The following is a 16,662-nucleotide window of genomic DNA, read 5'->3' on the forward strand; positions in this document are numbered from 1 at the left end:
TAGGAGGCATACTTTACTACATGTATTGGGAACATTGCACATGCATTAACTATTAATGTTGTCACACTATATTGTGCCATGGACGGATATAAAAATTCTAAATCTAAATAATTTAAAAGGTATGCTGGCAGTCGTCACTATTGTGAATACCTGCAAGCTCTTCCAGACCATAAAGTAAACTTTCACTTCCTAAAATGAAATTCTCAAAACAAAAACACCCGCTGAGATAAATGTAAACTACACTGTGTGAGTAGAACACAAGCTCATCATAATTATGTTGATCGCAAATAGTGTATTTCAACATGCAAAGCAAGATAAATATTGTATGAAGTGAAAGCCATGGATTGTCAATGACTTATTAGGAGTAACAATGAAAGCACTAACTTCAAAGTATCTACAAGACCACACATTCCAACACAACACACCTGTGGTGGTTTTAGGTATTTGCCAGGGATCAACACACCAGGGTATACTACTACAGTACCTATACGTACATGTAGTGGCCACCAGAATAGCTTTTGATATGGTAGATATGTTGTCACTATAATAATAATAATATACTTGTATGGTTGTTGGTGAAGGTAACAATTGAAATTACCAAGGATACAAAAATAGGGTAAATAAAAGAGTGCCAAAAATAATTATTGTATAAAGATATTCAATTTGCTAAAACTAATATAACGGGTTCTTCACATAATTATAAACTACCTAGGGCTTAACTTGAACAGTTTTTTAACCGTTATTCATAAAATATACACTTTGTCTAAAAGCTACATACAAGAAAATAGTTACTACATAATTATATGTACGCCACCGTATATGTCCGCTAATGTGTTCTTAGCTTTAGGAGTGCTTCTCCCAGTAGAGCTGTCTCTACACCTTGACCACTGCTCTCTACACCACGAAACCAGCTCACAAACAATTGGAGAGAACTGATTGCAGCAGAACCGGATCCCTGGGATAGAGAGAAACATGTCTTAGGTTGAGTGTGTATATATATAGTGGGGAGGCGGAGTTACAGACTATTAATTGAGACATAATCACATGCAACTAGTATCATATTGCAGTTTGGACAGTTGTACTTACTGGATATCTTCGCTCCCAGAGGTCAAGGAACTCCTCAACAAGTCTGACCAGCAATCCAAGCTGTACAAATACACACAACACGCATGCAGAGTCAGTTATTCAGTCAATTGATTCCGCTAAACATATCCTAACTACACACAGGCACTTTCATATGTGAGGGTATGTATATGGGTACATAGCCTCGATTCCAAGCCGCTGAGAAAGGCGGCCTGGTATACACTGTTTACGCATGCGCCAGAATTACCAAGAATCTTGGTAATCGTAAATTGCAGTATATTTATCAGTATTCTTATTCCGCATTAGTTTGTAAAACATTGATATCCGTTTCATTTATAATGATGTCATTGAAAAAAGAAATCTAGTCCAAGTTGTGTAATGGCTGCTACCTTCTCTTCTGCTCTTGTGTACGCGTTATCCTGTGTTGGAATACCAGGTCTAGTCTTGAAAGACAAGCAGTTGGAGGCGTTGAAGTGTCTGTACGCTGGTGTTTATGTGGGTACCGTACCGACCGGCTATGGCAAGTCCCAGAGCAAGTCCATCTGCTTTCCAGACACTCCCTTTCTTGATTGATGTGAAGCTTGACAGGACCAGTGCACCTCTCTCTGAAAGAAGTGTTGTGATGGTGATTTCTCCTCTTGTTTCTCTGAGTGAATGAAGCCATCTTCAAAGTGTCGGTGTGTCTGTTCGACGTTCAGTGCCATTCTCTCTGGAAGGAAGTATTGTTGTGACATTTGCCGAAAATTGGTCACAGAGTACTACATGGTATCTGATCCGAGAACTGTGTGGCCTGAATGTGTTTACAATCCGAGGGACTTGTGTGTATCCGATCCGAGGGACTTGTTGCTTGAGTGTGTATCCGGACTTGTTGCTTGAGTGTGTATTAATGGATAGTGCTTTCAATGGTAATCTATTGTGTAAATCAATAAGTAGTCCTCACATTATGTTACGTCACAACCACTGTACTTATCCACATTTATTTTTTACCCACAGGTTTAACTAATTAAATTTTCTTATGAGATTAACTTGTCGCCTGAGTGTGTATCCGATCCAAGCCTCAAGTTAATGAATAAATCTACAGAGCTGATGTTTTACTTAGCTGTCTCTGTCTACAGTATATGCAGAGAGGTAGCCTCTTCTTTTTCTTTTTTCTGTTCTTTATCACAATAAGATAAAATACTGTTTTAACGTTCAATGAGATAAATACGGTAAATAATAAATTAATTGTCCACCCACGCGCAAACAGTAAATACCAGGCCCACTATTCAAGGGGCTGGAGTCGAGGCTAATGGGTACATAACTATGTATACTGTACATCGTCACAGTCAATTAAACTTAGTCTTGTGCATGACTATTAGTATAAGAATGATGTGTATAATTATGTCTTAATTAGCTATAATGATTAACTCACAGTTATTGCTGTTTGATGACTGTTGAGAGGAACTAGATGAGACTCTGGGATACTAATAGCTCTAGGTACATCGATTGTGATTGACTCCAAGGTGGTTAGTCCGTGTTGTTTCTGACGCAAGAACTGTATGATGTCGACGATCACTTGGCACAGCTCCTTGGCACCGTCATCCAACGTCACAAAGTCACAAATTTCCTGACGAAGAAGGACTCCTGCAAATCAACCATTACAGAGTATCAAACAATAATAAAGACAGACAGGCATGAACAGTTTACAGCCTAGAGGCATAATTATGTAATCATGGAAACATATGTTTGTGTATATACACGCAGTATCAAAATAGAAGACATATAATTACTATAATTATTGTACTGCACCCACTCATTCTCATACCACCAAAACTTAAAAGATTACCTATATTGTACATTCCATCACATGTACATTACGTACAGTGGAACCCTCCTGATGAATAAACTACAAACTGTGCTATAAAGGCTATATATATAATATAGGCACCTACAAGGTCCCAAATAAAAAGTGTGTATGTACAAAACACCCCTCAACAAATTAAAGCCCACCGCTCTGTATAACGGTAGAAAAGATGTTCCTTTTGGTCATCCTATATGCAGGTCCCCTTCTATAGTGAAACTCTATTGCTTTGCTTTAAGGTGTGCAATTTTACAAAACCTTAATTATCCCCTAATTAATGTGTCCACTCTAAAAGAGTTCCCTCACCATTGCCTCGTCTGCCATGAACATTGAAGAAGCACTGCCGTGGCCTACAATTAGTAGCTTCCATTAAAGGTCCACTCTACAACAAAACATGTGGAAACAATAATAGATATCATTTCACACATGATAAAAGCGTGCACTTACTTGACCAGTGCTTGGGTCACTAGCTAACACCACAGCTCCAGGGCTAGGGGCTAATTCGTTCCCAGCATCAGAACCAGATAATGCCATGAACAGTGTTGGACCGTTATAATGATTCGACGGTGGGCGAATATAGTGGAACGGATGTGCAGTGTTCATTTCATGACATCTGCGGCGTCTCCAATGTGAGTACACAACCAATTCCTAAGTGAAAAAACAAAAGCTACATTAATTAACAGAGGAAATTACATTATGGAAGCACGTGTGTGCACTGGGTTGGAGCAACAAACACGATGTAGCTAGGTATACACTCACTGATGAAGAGTGTGATCCTGTTACTTGAGTTGGAGCAGCAAACTGTTCAGCCTCTACATCTGTTGGCTCTGGGGGACGAACCTTGTGACAGTCCGGAAGAGGTTCATCTTTTGATTTGTTTTTTTGTCCTTGACTGACATTTTCTTCTGGCGGACGTGGATGATGAAACCTGGTCAGCAGATGTGGGGGATCTGAAATCTGGCCTGGAGCACTGCACTCTAATCGAGCTGTGTTAGTTTCCAGTGGGCGTCCTGAGCAAAGCTGAGTGTGATTGCTGCCAGCGAAAATGCCACAATTAGTTTGTCTTGATATGCAAACAGGTGCCAAACTCGCTCCAGAAGCCACTAATGATTCATTCTTAGTTTTAGTTTTCTTCTTTTTCTTGTTGTCCTTCCTAACATTGAGGTCTTCAGGAGGCCGAACCAATTGTGATGTAGTAGCAGGTACCATTAATGCTCTACATTCCTGTCGTGCTTCGTCCAAAGTGTCTTGCTGATTTGCATGCTGGAGTACGGTTTTACTCTTTCTTCCAGTCAAACTGAAGTATTCAGGAGGCCGGACCAATTGTGATGCATTAGCAGGTGCTTTATCTATTCGTGGAGCTTCAACTGGCGCAGGTTCGGGTGGACGAACTTGGTGTGGTGAAACAAGACTGCCTGGGGAGCTTGATAGTGCTGCTCCATTTAACAAAGAGTGAAAGCTATTGTCAAGTTTTGGTTCAATTTCTAGTGAAGAAGAACTGGCCGATGGACTGACTGGTAAATGAAAAGGTTTCAATTTCACTTCTGAGGTATCACTTTCGTAATCATCAGCACCACTGTCATCAGTTTTGATAATATTTTTGTCATCGCTGGGTTGCTTGTGTTCGGCTATGCTACGGGTAGAAGTATCGGAATTGTTGTAGTCAAGAGCCACGTCACCACCACGCACTGTACCGGTTTTTTTTCTCTTTTTCGGTTGCCTACTTCGAGGTTTTGTCGCAGGAATGAGTGCGTTGTTGCCCTTGGAAGACGTTTTGGCTTCTTCAACAGTCACAGCCTGCTTCTGCTGTTGAAGTTTGTTCCCTACTTTTCTTTTCTGGGGTGTCTGTAGTTAAAATAACGTATTCATAAATATCAAGTGTGGTGAAAGAGGTTAAAATATCATTAACGTTAGAAGGAGGAACAGTTAGTGCGTATTAATAGAATAATAGACCCCTGGTGACCAAGTACGTACACACAACAAAGTGTATGCTTGTGTGGTGGATACAGGATTGTATAACTTGTACACCTTTTTTATTTTCGCAGAACAAGTAGAGATGAACGATATATATATAAGTACATTTTCACATAATTATGTCCCGAGTTTATTTACTAGTACGTATTAACTTACAGTGATGTCATGTGACTGTTTCTCGGAGGTTTCTTCGTTATCACTAGACGCTTCGTCGGTGGAGTTATCCTCATACGAACTATGATTGTCTTTATTTCTCTCATCATCATCCCTTCCTCCACTACCACCACACCCACTGGCACTTGCACCATCTCCATTCGATGATGATGATGATGATGACGACGATGTGTTTTTACTGGAAGAGTTAGATCCTGTTTGAGAAGAGGACCCATTGTCAGATTTACCACCAGTAGTGGTGTCTTTGCTCCCATTGTTATTTTTGCATTTCACTATTGTAGGGTTAGGTGTCTGTTTATATTGTGTTTGCTCGACAGATTGCTGAGATTTTCTAACAGTCCGATTGTTTCCTTGTTTTGCTGCCAGTTTAGTGGGTGGCTGAGCTTTCTTAAAAGTTGGTTCTATGGCTTTTGAACTTCCATGAGCTTCTCTCGATTGAGCAATATGTTTTGGTTTTAAGGCATTATCAGGCTGCCTGTTCACTCTAGTGATAGGGAAGAGTTTCGTTTTTCTTATCGCATCTTCAGACTCTGGCAGTACTTTACTTTCAGTACGAGGAAGACTTGTTGTCTGAGCTGTAAGATGTTATTGAGCTCCATAACAACAAATCCATTCACTCAAATCTTAACACACATCAATGCTATATATGTACGATGCATAATAATTAGACCTCATTAAGAATCATTGAGGCAGCATATTATTTACTCTCTGCTTACTAGCATAATGGAGTCGAGTTTCCTCCCTCACATGTCCTACACCCACAGGTTTTTGAGAAGGATGATTATCTACCAGCTCAATTGTGGGCTTCTTTTCTTGCAGTTGTGACTTTTCGTCCAACAGAGTAGGTGCCTGATCATCACACTGCTCGGTGTGCAGTTGAACAGTGGGCGGGTCTGCAACTGTAATCAAATACTCCATGACCAATTAGAACGACAAGAAGGTCCATTAATAATCATCAAAAGGGTCCTAAAGCTGTATATACTTACTTGCATCGAGCTTCTCTTCAACTTGTCCTTCACTTTCAGAAGGAGAGTAACCTGTCAGCTCATGCTCAATTCTGGGCTCTGTTTCTATTGTCTGCTGCTTTGTGGGTAGTTGTTGTTTTCCATTCAATAGTGGACCATCAGGGAGCTCGATGGGCAGTTGAGAAGATGGCTGATCTGTAAGGTAATCAAATTATTCCACGTAAGTGAGCTCTATAGCAACAACAACATTAGCTATTGAAAGCCTCAAAGTAAAGCAACACAAACTTTAAGACATTTCTGTCCTCTTACTATCATGGAGCTGAGCATCCTTCTCCCTCACTTCAATTTCAGAAGGAGGATCATCTGCCAGTTTGTTTTTGGGGTTCTTTTCTTTTGCCAGTTGCAGTTGTGATTTACCGTCCAGCAGAATATGTTCCTGATCATCAGACTGCTCTGAGTGCAGTTGAACATGTTGCTGGTCTGCAATGTACATATATACATTGTGTTATTAAGCTCTATTATACATACGTAGTAACTAACAAAACGAACAATGCACTGCTAGCTAAAATATTATTAGAAGAATCATTTCATGGCAATCACAGCTTAATGGGTTAATAATCGATATAGCAATTGTGCTTACTTGCATGGAGGTGAACATGCTTCTCATTCACTTGTCCTCCCCTTTCAACAGAACAATGATTAGTTAGCTCAATTATGGGCTCTGTTTCTTCTGTCTGCTGCGTTGAGAGTGTTTGGGGTTTTCTGTTCAGCAGAAGTAGTGAAGGTTGATCTGCAAATTAGTTCATATTAGTGAGCTCTATATACCAACAGTTCATGTATACACAACATAATATATTTTTATATGAGGTATAGTTTATGGTCAATGATGTAACATCCAAAAGTTTTTCGTTGTTTTGAAGCCGTCTTCTTGTCTTTTTCTGTCAACTGGTGTCTCTCACAGCTCTCCAGCTCGCACAAATTCAATTTCTGTTGCTACGCACCAAACCTAGCCTTTTATAACCACGCCTCGCGCATGCGCAATGAAGTCCAAGTTAGATAGATCACACCCACTCGTAGAATATGCGTCTTAGTAACCACCTTGGTTACGGTTAGATTCCCTTGGCTTTGCCTCGGGCTAACCGCAACCGCGGAGGTTACGTAGATGTATATTCTTAGGTGTAGTCTATCCTATACATGGTATCAGGAGTGTATGAAGAGGAGTATGCGACTTCCACGCACATTCCATTCTATATCTCGGACTGAATCCGTCACTAACACTTGTAGTTGTGTAAACTGTTACCCCCCATAAATGTGGGCTGGAGGTACAAACCACAGCAGACCATAATTATGTACGTGTATGCTGATATCGTTTTTAACTAATTAACCACTACACCTACGCACCTACTTAAGATGAGGTCTGATAGTGACATGGTATGACATACTTGTACGTAATATAGTTTACACTATACAACTGCTACAGTTGGATACTCCTCTTCATACACTCCGATGGTATAGAGTGTCCAAAGCTGGTAACGATATATACTTACCTGGATGGAGCTGTGTACGCTTCTCTTCCACATGTTCTTCAGTTTCATCATATGACAGTTCAATTCTGAGCTCTGTTTTTATTGTCTGCTGCTTTGTTGGTTGATGTTGTTTTTTGTTCAGCATAGAATCATTAAGGAGCTCGGTGTGCAGTTGAAAAGATGGCTCATCTGCAACGTAATTCCAGAATAATTATGTGCATGTGGAGCTCTATAGTAACAGTCCATGTACAACGTATATATATACACACCATTAGCTATGTACAGTAATTAATAGGATACATAATTATTACAAATAATGAACCGGCGAGATAGCTATTAATTATGGGTAGCCTCATTCCCAGGTCGATTTCTCTACAGAATGGAAAGGAGAAAAACACGGCCAGGTGTCCATTGCATGGGAGTGACAACAGCGCATTCATGCTGCAGAATCTGGGGAATCCCCCTCATCTTTTCTATCTATGGTGAAGCAGCTTAGCTATGGCTTATGCCCTCTATTGCGTTGGTCAAGAGACTGCTTGCACACTAGTCTGAAGCAAGAAGAGGCTCTCACGTACCTCTACGATGGTTGTATGGTCGTGATGTATGAGCTTGGTTCTGTATAGGCTATAAAAAGTATTTATGCTTTCTATGGTGTTTCTAACCGCTGCTTGAAGACAAATGGGCCATGTATGATCATCGTAGAGAGCCTCATTCTTCTAGCTTTGTAGCTTTGGACTAGTGTACAAGCCTTCTTGGCCAATGCAATACAGGGCATAAGCCAAAGCTTTACGTATATTCCCCAGTAAACGGACTATAGCTAGTTTACCGGTAAAATTTATTATTACCCTGCTTCTATGTAACTGTTCAGCATATGTGCACTAACACCCGACACAAGGATTTTCGATCTAGTGAGAAAAAAATAGCCTGAGGCTAGCTGATGGGGCAAAGATCATCACATAATTAATGAACTGACTTGTACTTGTATCAGAGTCCCTTTGCTTATTCAGACAGTCAGTGGCAGTTGTGCAGTTGACGGGCTCCGTGAGAGGGCTGTACATGTCAAACCATACAGGGGGGTCCATGGGCTCCGTGAGAGGGCTGTACATGTCAAACCATACAGGGGGGTCCATGGGCTCCGTGAGAGGGCTGTACATGTCAAACAATGCAGGGGGGTCCATGGGCTCCATGAGAGGGCTGTACATGTCAAACCATACAGGGGGGTCCATGGGCTCCGTGAGAGGGCTGTACATGTCCAACCCTGCAGTGGGGTCACTGTCTGCTTTCTTGCTAGAGCTATCAATGGGAGAATCGACACAATTGTGAGATGGCTCATCTTTGTCCTCGCTAGTGGCAGAATCATCGGAGCTGTTCTGCTATTAAGTACAGTGATAGTGCTTACGATGGATATGAGAATATGACGTAAACACATGATACAACCTGTGATGCATATATACACACTAATACACAAGCAATTTTCTAGTGAGCACATAGTATATAACTGTATGAAGAGATTACAGTGAAATCAGATACCTTTTTCTCCACATCTTTGGAGGCTTCTTCGTTAAATTCTTCTTCGGCAGAAATTTCCTTTGTAATTCTTCTGTGATTGTCTTCATGTCCCTCATCATCATCATCCTTTCCTCCGCTACCACCACACCCACTGGCACCTCCACAATTACCGTTCGATGATGATGACGATGTGTTTTGACCGGAAGAGTTAGATCCTCTTTGAGAAGAGGATTCATTGTCACGTTTACCAGGAGTGGAGTCTTTGTTCCCATTGTTGCTTTTGCTACTATTTTTGCTGCCCCTTACAGTGGCAGCATTATAACTTTTTGTAGACGATATGGGAGTATCGTTCTCACTCCGCAATATGCTGATAACGCGGGTATACTTGTGGTTAATGTATTCACTCTGAGCGTGGGTAAATCTGGGGCTAGGTTCCTCATGCGTTAATTCGGCGATAAGACGGGTATGTTTGTGGTTAATTCCTTCACTTGGTTGAGCATTTTTAACAAGTTTTTCACCATTTTCTGATTTCTTGGAAGAGACAGAGATTGATTGATGTGTGGGGCCAACTTTAGAGTCGTCATCAGTGTTTGGGATAGCATGTTGTAATTCGTTCCTTAATTTTGTATAGCAGTTGGTAAGGACACGGTAGCTGACGGCAAAATGTTCACTATGTTGCACGTCTGTGTTCATATCTTCTTGCTGATTATCTAACGGTTCTTCGATTTTCTTCAGCTTTAGTTTAACTTTACTCATTAGTTTGAAGTTGATGATATTACTCTATACGGTAAAGGGAACTTGATTAGCATAATAGAAGATTATGATTATAGCTTACAATTCGTAGATTCATGGCATTGAGAACTTTAAACTTTAGCATATCCTTGATCTGGTTAGGTGCCCCCTGCGGCATTCCTGGAAAAGATGGATTACATTTAGTGTAACGATGCTTTTTTGACGGAGTGATCTTGTATGAGCTCTACGTAATGAAATAATATAGACAATAGCGTGTATAGCTAGTAATTATCGGGGAGGGGGGGAATATTGTGGTTTTTGTCTGAGCATGACCCGACCCATACATGAATAAAGCGATCATTAACCATTGACCACTTTATACACACGCAGCCACGAAAATATATATCACGAATTGACTAATGAGCACTGAAGTGCTAACGTACCCTCAGTCTGAGCTATGAGCTTTTCCAGGAAGACAATCTCGTCTGTTTCAATGACTGCATAAAATAGAATTTCAATGTTCTGTATATATAATTATAGCTGCATGTATGCCAACAAAATTGTGCAATCATAATTATTATATACAAGTATCAAAACACACATTATTCATGCATCACTATATTTTTATAGAAGTGAATTCCAAGCTAACACCTGCCGGTATAACAAACAAAAACACTGTTGCAGTTTTTATCTGAGCATGACCCATGCTATAGCCTCGATTCAAGGCCGATTAAAATACGGCCTGGTACCTATTGCAGGGGTGATAGTGCGCATGCGCTTCAAATTACCCAGAATATGGGTAATCGTACTACGAATGTAAAACTTTAGTAAATTACACAGGAAATTAGTCCGTTTACTAAGAATAATGTTCCATAATACTTTATCTCTATGACTGAGTTCTGTAAAGCTGTGGCTTATGCCGTCTATTGCGTTGGTCTAGAAGGCTTGAACACTAGTTGTAAGACAGAAGAGGCTCTCATCTACGTCTAGGATGGTCCTATAGCCGGGTTGTCTTCACGAGTAGCAGTTTGAGGCACCATACACTTTCCAATAGCCTGTACAGATCCGAGGTAAGACATCCTGACCATACAACCGTCATAGAGGTAGATGAGAGCCTCTTTTCTGGCTTCAGACTAGTGTGAAAGCCTTCTGGAACAATGCAATAGAGAGCTAAGCTGATGTACGAAAATGGATGAGAGAAAGAAAAAAGGGGATTCCCCAGATTCTGGTGAATAGACTAACGCATGCGCACTAACACCATGCAATAAGTACCAGGCCATATTTTAATTGGCCTGGAATCGAGGCTAGACCCATGCACGCATGAATAAAGCGATCATTGACCATTGACCATTTTTATACACACAGCCACAAAAATTTATCTCACGAAGAATGCTAACAAACCAAAGACTACTATACCTATGGTCACTCACGCGCCTTGCGTAATCACTATTACTCAACCATGAAAGTTTTAACACCTGGAAATTACCCGCTATACAGTATTATATATATCCACTGTAAAAAATGGTGTGTGGTTTTGACGCAAGTGCACGTGACTATTGTGGCAACTATCAGGAAAAAATGCATGAAAAAACGCACGTTTGCCACAATAGTCACGCACTCTGCGTCAAAACCACACATCATTTTTTGTGTATGCTTACTATAAGTACCTTTATATTGCTTCTTACTGTCATTGTCCAAAAAATCTGTGTAAATGAGATTACGTGTACACGTAAAGATAATATTATATATTGATAGAATAAGCAAAACATACCCTCAGTTTCAGTCTGAGCTTTAAGCAGTTCCAGTAAGCCATTCAAGACTGCATGATATAGAATGTTTATCATTAAGACCATCACTGTGCATGCATGCATGTATATATATACCAACATAGAGACAGATATACAGTCAAGCCTCTTTGCAAGAAAACTTACCGTCAGTTTTAGTCTTAGTTTTGAGCATTCCCAAGACTGTCTCCGTAACTGCATGATAAGTAAGAATATAGGGATCAACATGCACTGTGCACACCTGCCAACAAAGTTGTACTGCGCATGATCATGTATATATAACACAACTATCAAGACATAAGACACATGTATACATAGAGTTAAGTCAAATTAAAGCTTACAATGTGCATGCATGAATCACCATCTTTGCAAGCAAACGTACCCTGATGTATAGTCTGAGTTTTGAGCTTTTCCAGGAAGACAGTCTCTTTGTCAATGACTGTATAATAAGTAGAATTTCAATGTTCTGTACATAATTATAGCTGCACGTGTGCATGTATGCCAACAAAATTGTATATAATATAATTATACAAGTATCAAAACACCAGGGTTTCATCTAGGATTAAAATTTTAGGGGGGAAGGTTTATGCCTGCCACAAAATGTTTGGCTACTCCCACATTTGTTGACCACACCCCCTATTACATGCTAGTGCATCACAGTAGATCTAGTTACATATTGCACATCATAGACATGCAGAACTAATGTGATGATGTCATTATTATATAAAAATGTTGGGGGGGAAGGTTCACCCCAGCCCCCCCCCCCCACTAGATGAAACTCTGACCATTAATAAAAGCACCGCGGGTGCTGATGCCTCGGTGGAGGTGCATGGCAAAGCTACATACAAAGCTACTATTTATATTAGCTTTTATACATTTTGAATTAACACCTGCATGCTCTGGGCAGAATTACAGGGAAACGGAAACTCAAAGAGTGGGCAATGATCGACCATGACTGTTTTTAAAAGCGATTGATGCCAAAAGTTCAAGTAATGGCTGCATCAGCAGAGCCTTGCAGCTCTCTTCTCACTGTTGCAGCTACCATGCAATAGCTAGCGTTCTAGTGCAGAGCTAACTAAGTAGAGTAGCAACACTCAAGTGAACAAGTTTTGCTCTGCACTCTTCTGAAAGCAACGGCATTCCAAGTAAGCAAAACTATAGGCATAACTCGAGAACGAAGCATTATTTTGCAAATCCACGAATTAAAATCCAAGAAAACGTAACTAGAAGCCTATAGAAACTCTTACTTGCACTTCATTGATCCTTGAGCAGCTGTATAGCAGTCCACACACACACACACACACACACACACACACACACACACACACACACACACACACACACACACACACACACACACACACACACACACACACACACACACACACACACACACACACACACACACACACACACACACACACACACACACACACACACACACACACACACACACACACACACACACACACACACACACACACACACACACACACACACACACACACACACACACACACACACACACACACACACACACACACACACACACACACACACACCAGGGGCGTAGGCAGGAATTTGAGGAAGGGGGGGCTGAGCTGTTCGCGCCAGAAACTACTTGGCGCGGAGCGCCGAAAATTCCGGTGACCAGGAGCCACATCCCCTAATTAATGACTCATTGCGCATGTGCAAGAAATAGCCACACCTTGCTTCAATTAATAATACTGCTAAAGCTAGCTAGCTAGCCGTAGCTAGCTAGCTTAGTTCTGTTGCACTAAAGAATCAAAGTTACTAGTATAGTATAGCTAGCTCTTGGACATGCTGTTTGTCTGCCACTAATCTATACCAGTAATTCCCAGGCTGAAGACTCATCAGAGAAGGTGGGGCTCTTAGTGTAGTTTTTGCAGAGAAAGGGGGGGCTCCAGCCCCCAAAGCCCTCCCCCTCCCTACGCCCCTGCACACACACACACACACACACACACACACACACACACACACACACACACACACACACACACACACACACACACACACACACACACACACACACACACACACACACACACACACACACACACACACACACACACACACACACACACACACACACACACACACACACACACACACACACACACACACACACACACACACACACACACACACACACACACACACACACACACACACACACACACACACACACACACACACACACACACACACACACACACACACACACACACACACACACACACACACACACACACACACACACACACACACACACACACACACACACACACACACACACACACACACACACACACACACACACACACACACACACACACACACACACACACACACACACACACACACACACACACACACACACACACACACATCTATTTATCATGACTAATGGAAAATTCAGAACCAAGGTTAGATCTTATACTGATTGTACATGTAGCTACAAGCCACAAAACGCCTAGATATGGGAATCACATGAGCCTAAACATGATCGATCGATCGCCATGGTACTAAAAAACTGGCTAAAAACTGCTAACAAAGAGACAGAACTAAAAGAATCCTCACAATGGAAAAGAAAGAAACTGACGTTGTCATGTGGGTTACATTTTGCTTATCTTAATTACATTAATTATAAGGTTGCACATAGGAGTACTTCCTAAACAAAAGTATTCGAATAAGAAATTTAGCTTCCTTTTCAACTGCATGTTTTGCCATAGAGTCTATGGTTTGACAGTCACACCCGGACTCTGCATGTATGGGAGTGGTCCCGCCTTTCCTCGAGCTATCCACAAGTCAGGAAATTAAAGGGACTGAAACTTGTGGACTGGCACAATGACGGGTTTGGTGCTCCTCTGAAGACCGGAAAAACTATAATTGTTACTACCGTAAGATCTCGATTTAAAGCGACACTTTTTAATAATTACGAAGCCAGAGGTCGCATCTTTTGGAGGTTGAAAAATTATATTGAAGTCCTGGTGTCGCATATTTAGAGGGTCGCATCTAATTGGAGGTAACTTTACAGAGTCTACTTGCCTCGATTTCAGGCCGCTTAAAAACACTGATTTCCAGTAGGCTACAATCGAGGCTAGGGAGTGGCTACATTTACCTCTATTTAGAACGCGACATTAAAAAATAATTGTCAACGCAGCTGTCGCTACTTTTAGAGGTCAGAAAATTGCTGAAGCTCCTGGGTGTCGCATATTTGGAGGGTCGCCTTAAATCGAGGTCTTACGGTATAATGAAAACTGTCAATTGAATGTCCTTCGTTAAAATCAAATGTGCATTCCGTTTGAGTCAATTTTATGCTTTAGCGGACGAGGTTCCATCCAACCCTGTGCTTACTACCCCCTTTCCAAACACACACTACCGTATACCTCGCTTGCACAGCGCACCGAGGCATAATTATCATGCATCACTATAAGAATTATATTGACACAGGAAAACAATTTTATAGAAGTATGAATTCCAAGCTAACACCTGCCAGTGGGAGAGGTATATTACAAACAAAAACATTGCCTTATGGCACCAATCACCAATTATTTACGACTACATGTTTATAGTTACAGCAGAAATGTTGTATACTGTCAGATCTGGCATTTGCATCTTCTGCATCTTCAGAATAACAAATAAATTATGCATTCAGCCCGCAAGGTAAGATCGAGTGAGCCATGCAAAGGCTATTATTATAATTATGTACACAATTATGTTTATAATTCCTATATATTACCCACCAGCGTGTGTACCCAGTGAAGGTGACTCAAGGGCAATGATTGATTGACCCCCATATTCACTATATTCATCAGTTGCTTTGTTCAAATTGTCTGCAGAAAAAAATTACTGTAAACAAACATGTAATACTTTGAGCATACACATAATTATTAATTAACTCACCAATTCTTAGAACATCACGTTCTAGTTCTGCGAGCTGGTAACTGCATAAAGTGCGAGAAGAATAAACTCTTAGTGGTCACACAGTATACGTATATAAATGTGATTGGGGGGTAGTCCCCGGGAAACTCCCATACATTGTAACCACATAAATTATTTACTCAAAAACTATATGTATAAATGGATTTATGGGATAACCATACTGTTTCTGGGGCAGAGGTGAAGCTGAAACATAGTAGAGAAGACAGTGGATTGCCTTCAAGATAACTATGGTGTAAATTATTGTTCATATCGACGATAATTATACAAATGTCAGTACATAAATGTTAATTGGAGCTGGAGAGAGAATGCACGACATTAATTTTAATTGGAATGTGCAAAGAGGCACCCATCTAATTTATAATTATAGGCCATGCAAGCACCAATGAAGGTATTGACAGCATAGTAGACATAATTAATTAATATTTAATTAATTTAATAATCTCACTTGTTTTTCCCACAGATAGGCTTAAATCTAGATATAGATCCGAGATCTTCTTTGTATAGATCTACCATAGTGTCTTGAACAAAAAATTTAGCTAGACTAGATCATATACATATATCTATGGCTATTGCAGCCTTGATTAATTGCCTAATATTTACAGCACACAGATATTAATTTCTGCTATTTCTGCGAATGAAAGTAAAATCGCAAAAATGTGTAGATCTACTGCACCGTTAATTACCGATTAAAATACGATCCTTGGCTTTGATGTCAGGAACGGAAGTTAAATTTACCACAACACACCCCTCGAATTCTTCAGCAGTTGCAGGGAAGGCAAACTGGGCACTGGGAACAATAGGTCAACATAATAATGGAGAAGATCGAGTAGTGGATGATGTTGAATGCCTCTTAGAGCTGCACAGCTCTACTGTACTATAGGAGTAATATTGGTACCAGGACTTCAGTGAGCAAGGTGCAGGTGCAGGTGCAGGTGCATGGACGATGAACAGACTCACATTGTTATCTAAGTAAGTAATGATAGTAAGTAAATAACATGTATGGTTAAGAATCCTTCATTCGATGGCATCCCACTGATTTATTGTTTTGAGCATTCAAAAGTAGTAGTTTGATCAGCAGTACTTTAAGGGACAAACTTCAACATCTAGTC

The 16,662-nt window shown here is 40.6% G+C and overlaps 1 protein-coding gene across 6 annotated transcripts; it reads right to left on the minus strand.

Moving 5' to 3' along the window:
- Positions 1-544: 544 nt before the first annotated feature.
- On the minus strand, positions 545-16,234 carry LOC135337936 (uncharacterized). 6 transcript variants are annotated; one of them, XM_064533961.1, is made up of 24 exons: positions 15,999-16,232; positions 15,715-15,778; positions 15,515-15,555; positions 15,355-15,444; positions 11,970-12,026; positions 11,735-11,782; positions 11,575-11,622; positions 11,471-11,506; positions 10,247-10,300; positions 9,907-9,983; positions 9,093-9,851; positions 8,536-8,935; positions 7,584-7,751; positions 6,677-6,826; positions 6,346-6,516; positions 6,058-6,231; positions 5,788-5,970; positions 5,054-5,646; positions 3,683-4,768; positions 3,371-3,571; positions 3,230-3,305; positions 2,495-2,706; positions 1,087-1,146; positions 545-955 (listed from the first exon to the last, which is right to left on the minus strand). In XM_064533961.1, the coding sequence occupies exons 6-24, from the start codon at positions 11,760-11,762 to the stop codon at positions 827-829; spliced, it is 4,605 nt and encodes a 1,534-aa protein (XP_064390031.1). In that variant the 5' UTR covers positions 11,763-11,782; positions 11,970-12,026; positions 15,355-15,444; positions 15,515-15,555; positions 15,715-15,778; positions 15,999-16,232; the 3' UTR covers positions 545-826. The 6 variants fall into 6 exon arrangements, with proteins under 6 accessions (XP_064390031.1, XP_064390032.1, XP_064390028.1 ...); XM_064533962.1 differs by having other exon boundaries at positions 11,970-12,069; XM_064533958.1 differs by lacking the exon at positions 15,715-15,778 and having other exon boundaries at positions 8,536-8,932; positions 15,999-16,234.
- Between the last annotated feature and the right edge of the window lie 428 nt (positions 16,235-16,662).

The sequence above is a fragment of the Halichondria panicea genome, chromosome 6 (assembly GCF_963675165.1).
Source record: "Halichondria panicea chromosome 6, odHalPani1.1, whole genome shotgun sequence".
In the NCBI taxonomy this organism is placed as follows: domain Eukaryota; kingdom Metazoa; phylum Porifera; class Demospongiae; order Suberitida; family Halichondriidae; genus Halichondria; species Halichondria panicea.

What these genes read in the sequence shown, in the direction of transcription:
- LOC135337936 (XM_064533957.1), bottom strand. Translation starts at nt 16,066, where the DNA reads ATGGTAGATCTATACAAAGAAGATCTCGGATCTATATCTAGATTTAAG. An exon ending in ATGCCATGAATCTACGAATT is followed by an intron (nt 9,852 to 9,906) that starts GTAAGCTATAAT and finishes TTTACCGTATAG; the next exon opens with AGTAATATCATCAACTTCAA. An exon ending in CCAAAGATGTGGAGAAAAAG is followed by an intron (nt 8,936 to 9,092) that starts GTATCTGATTTC and finishes TGTACTTAATAG; the next exon opens with CAGAACAGCTCCGATGATTC.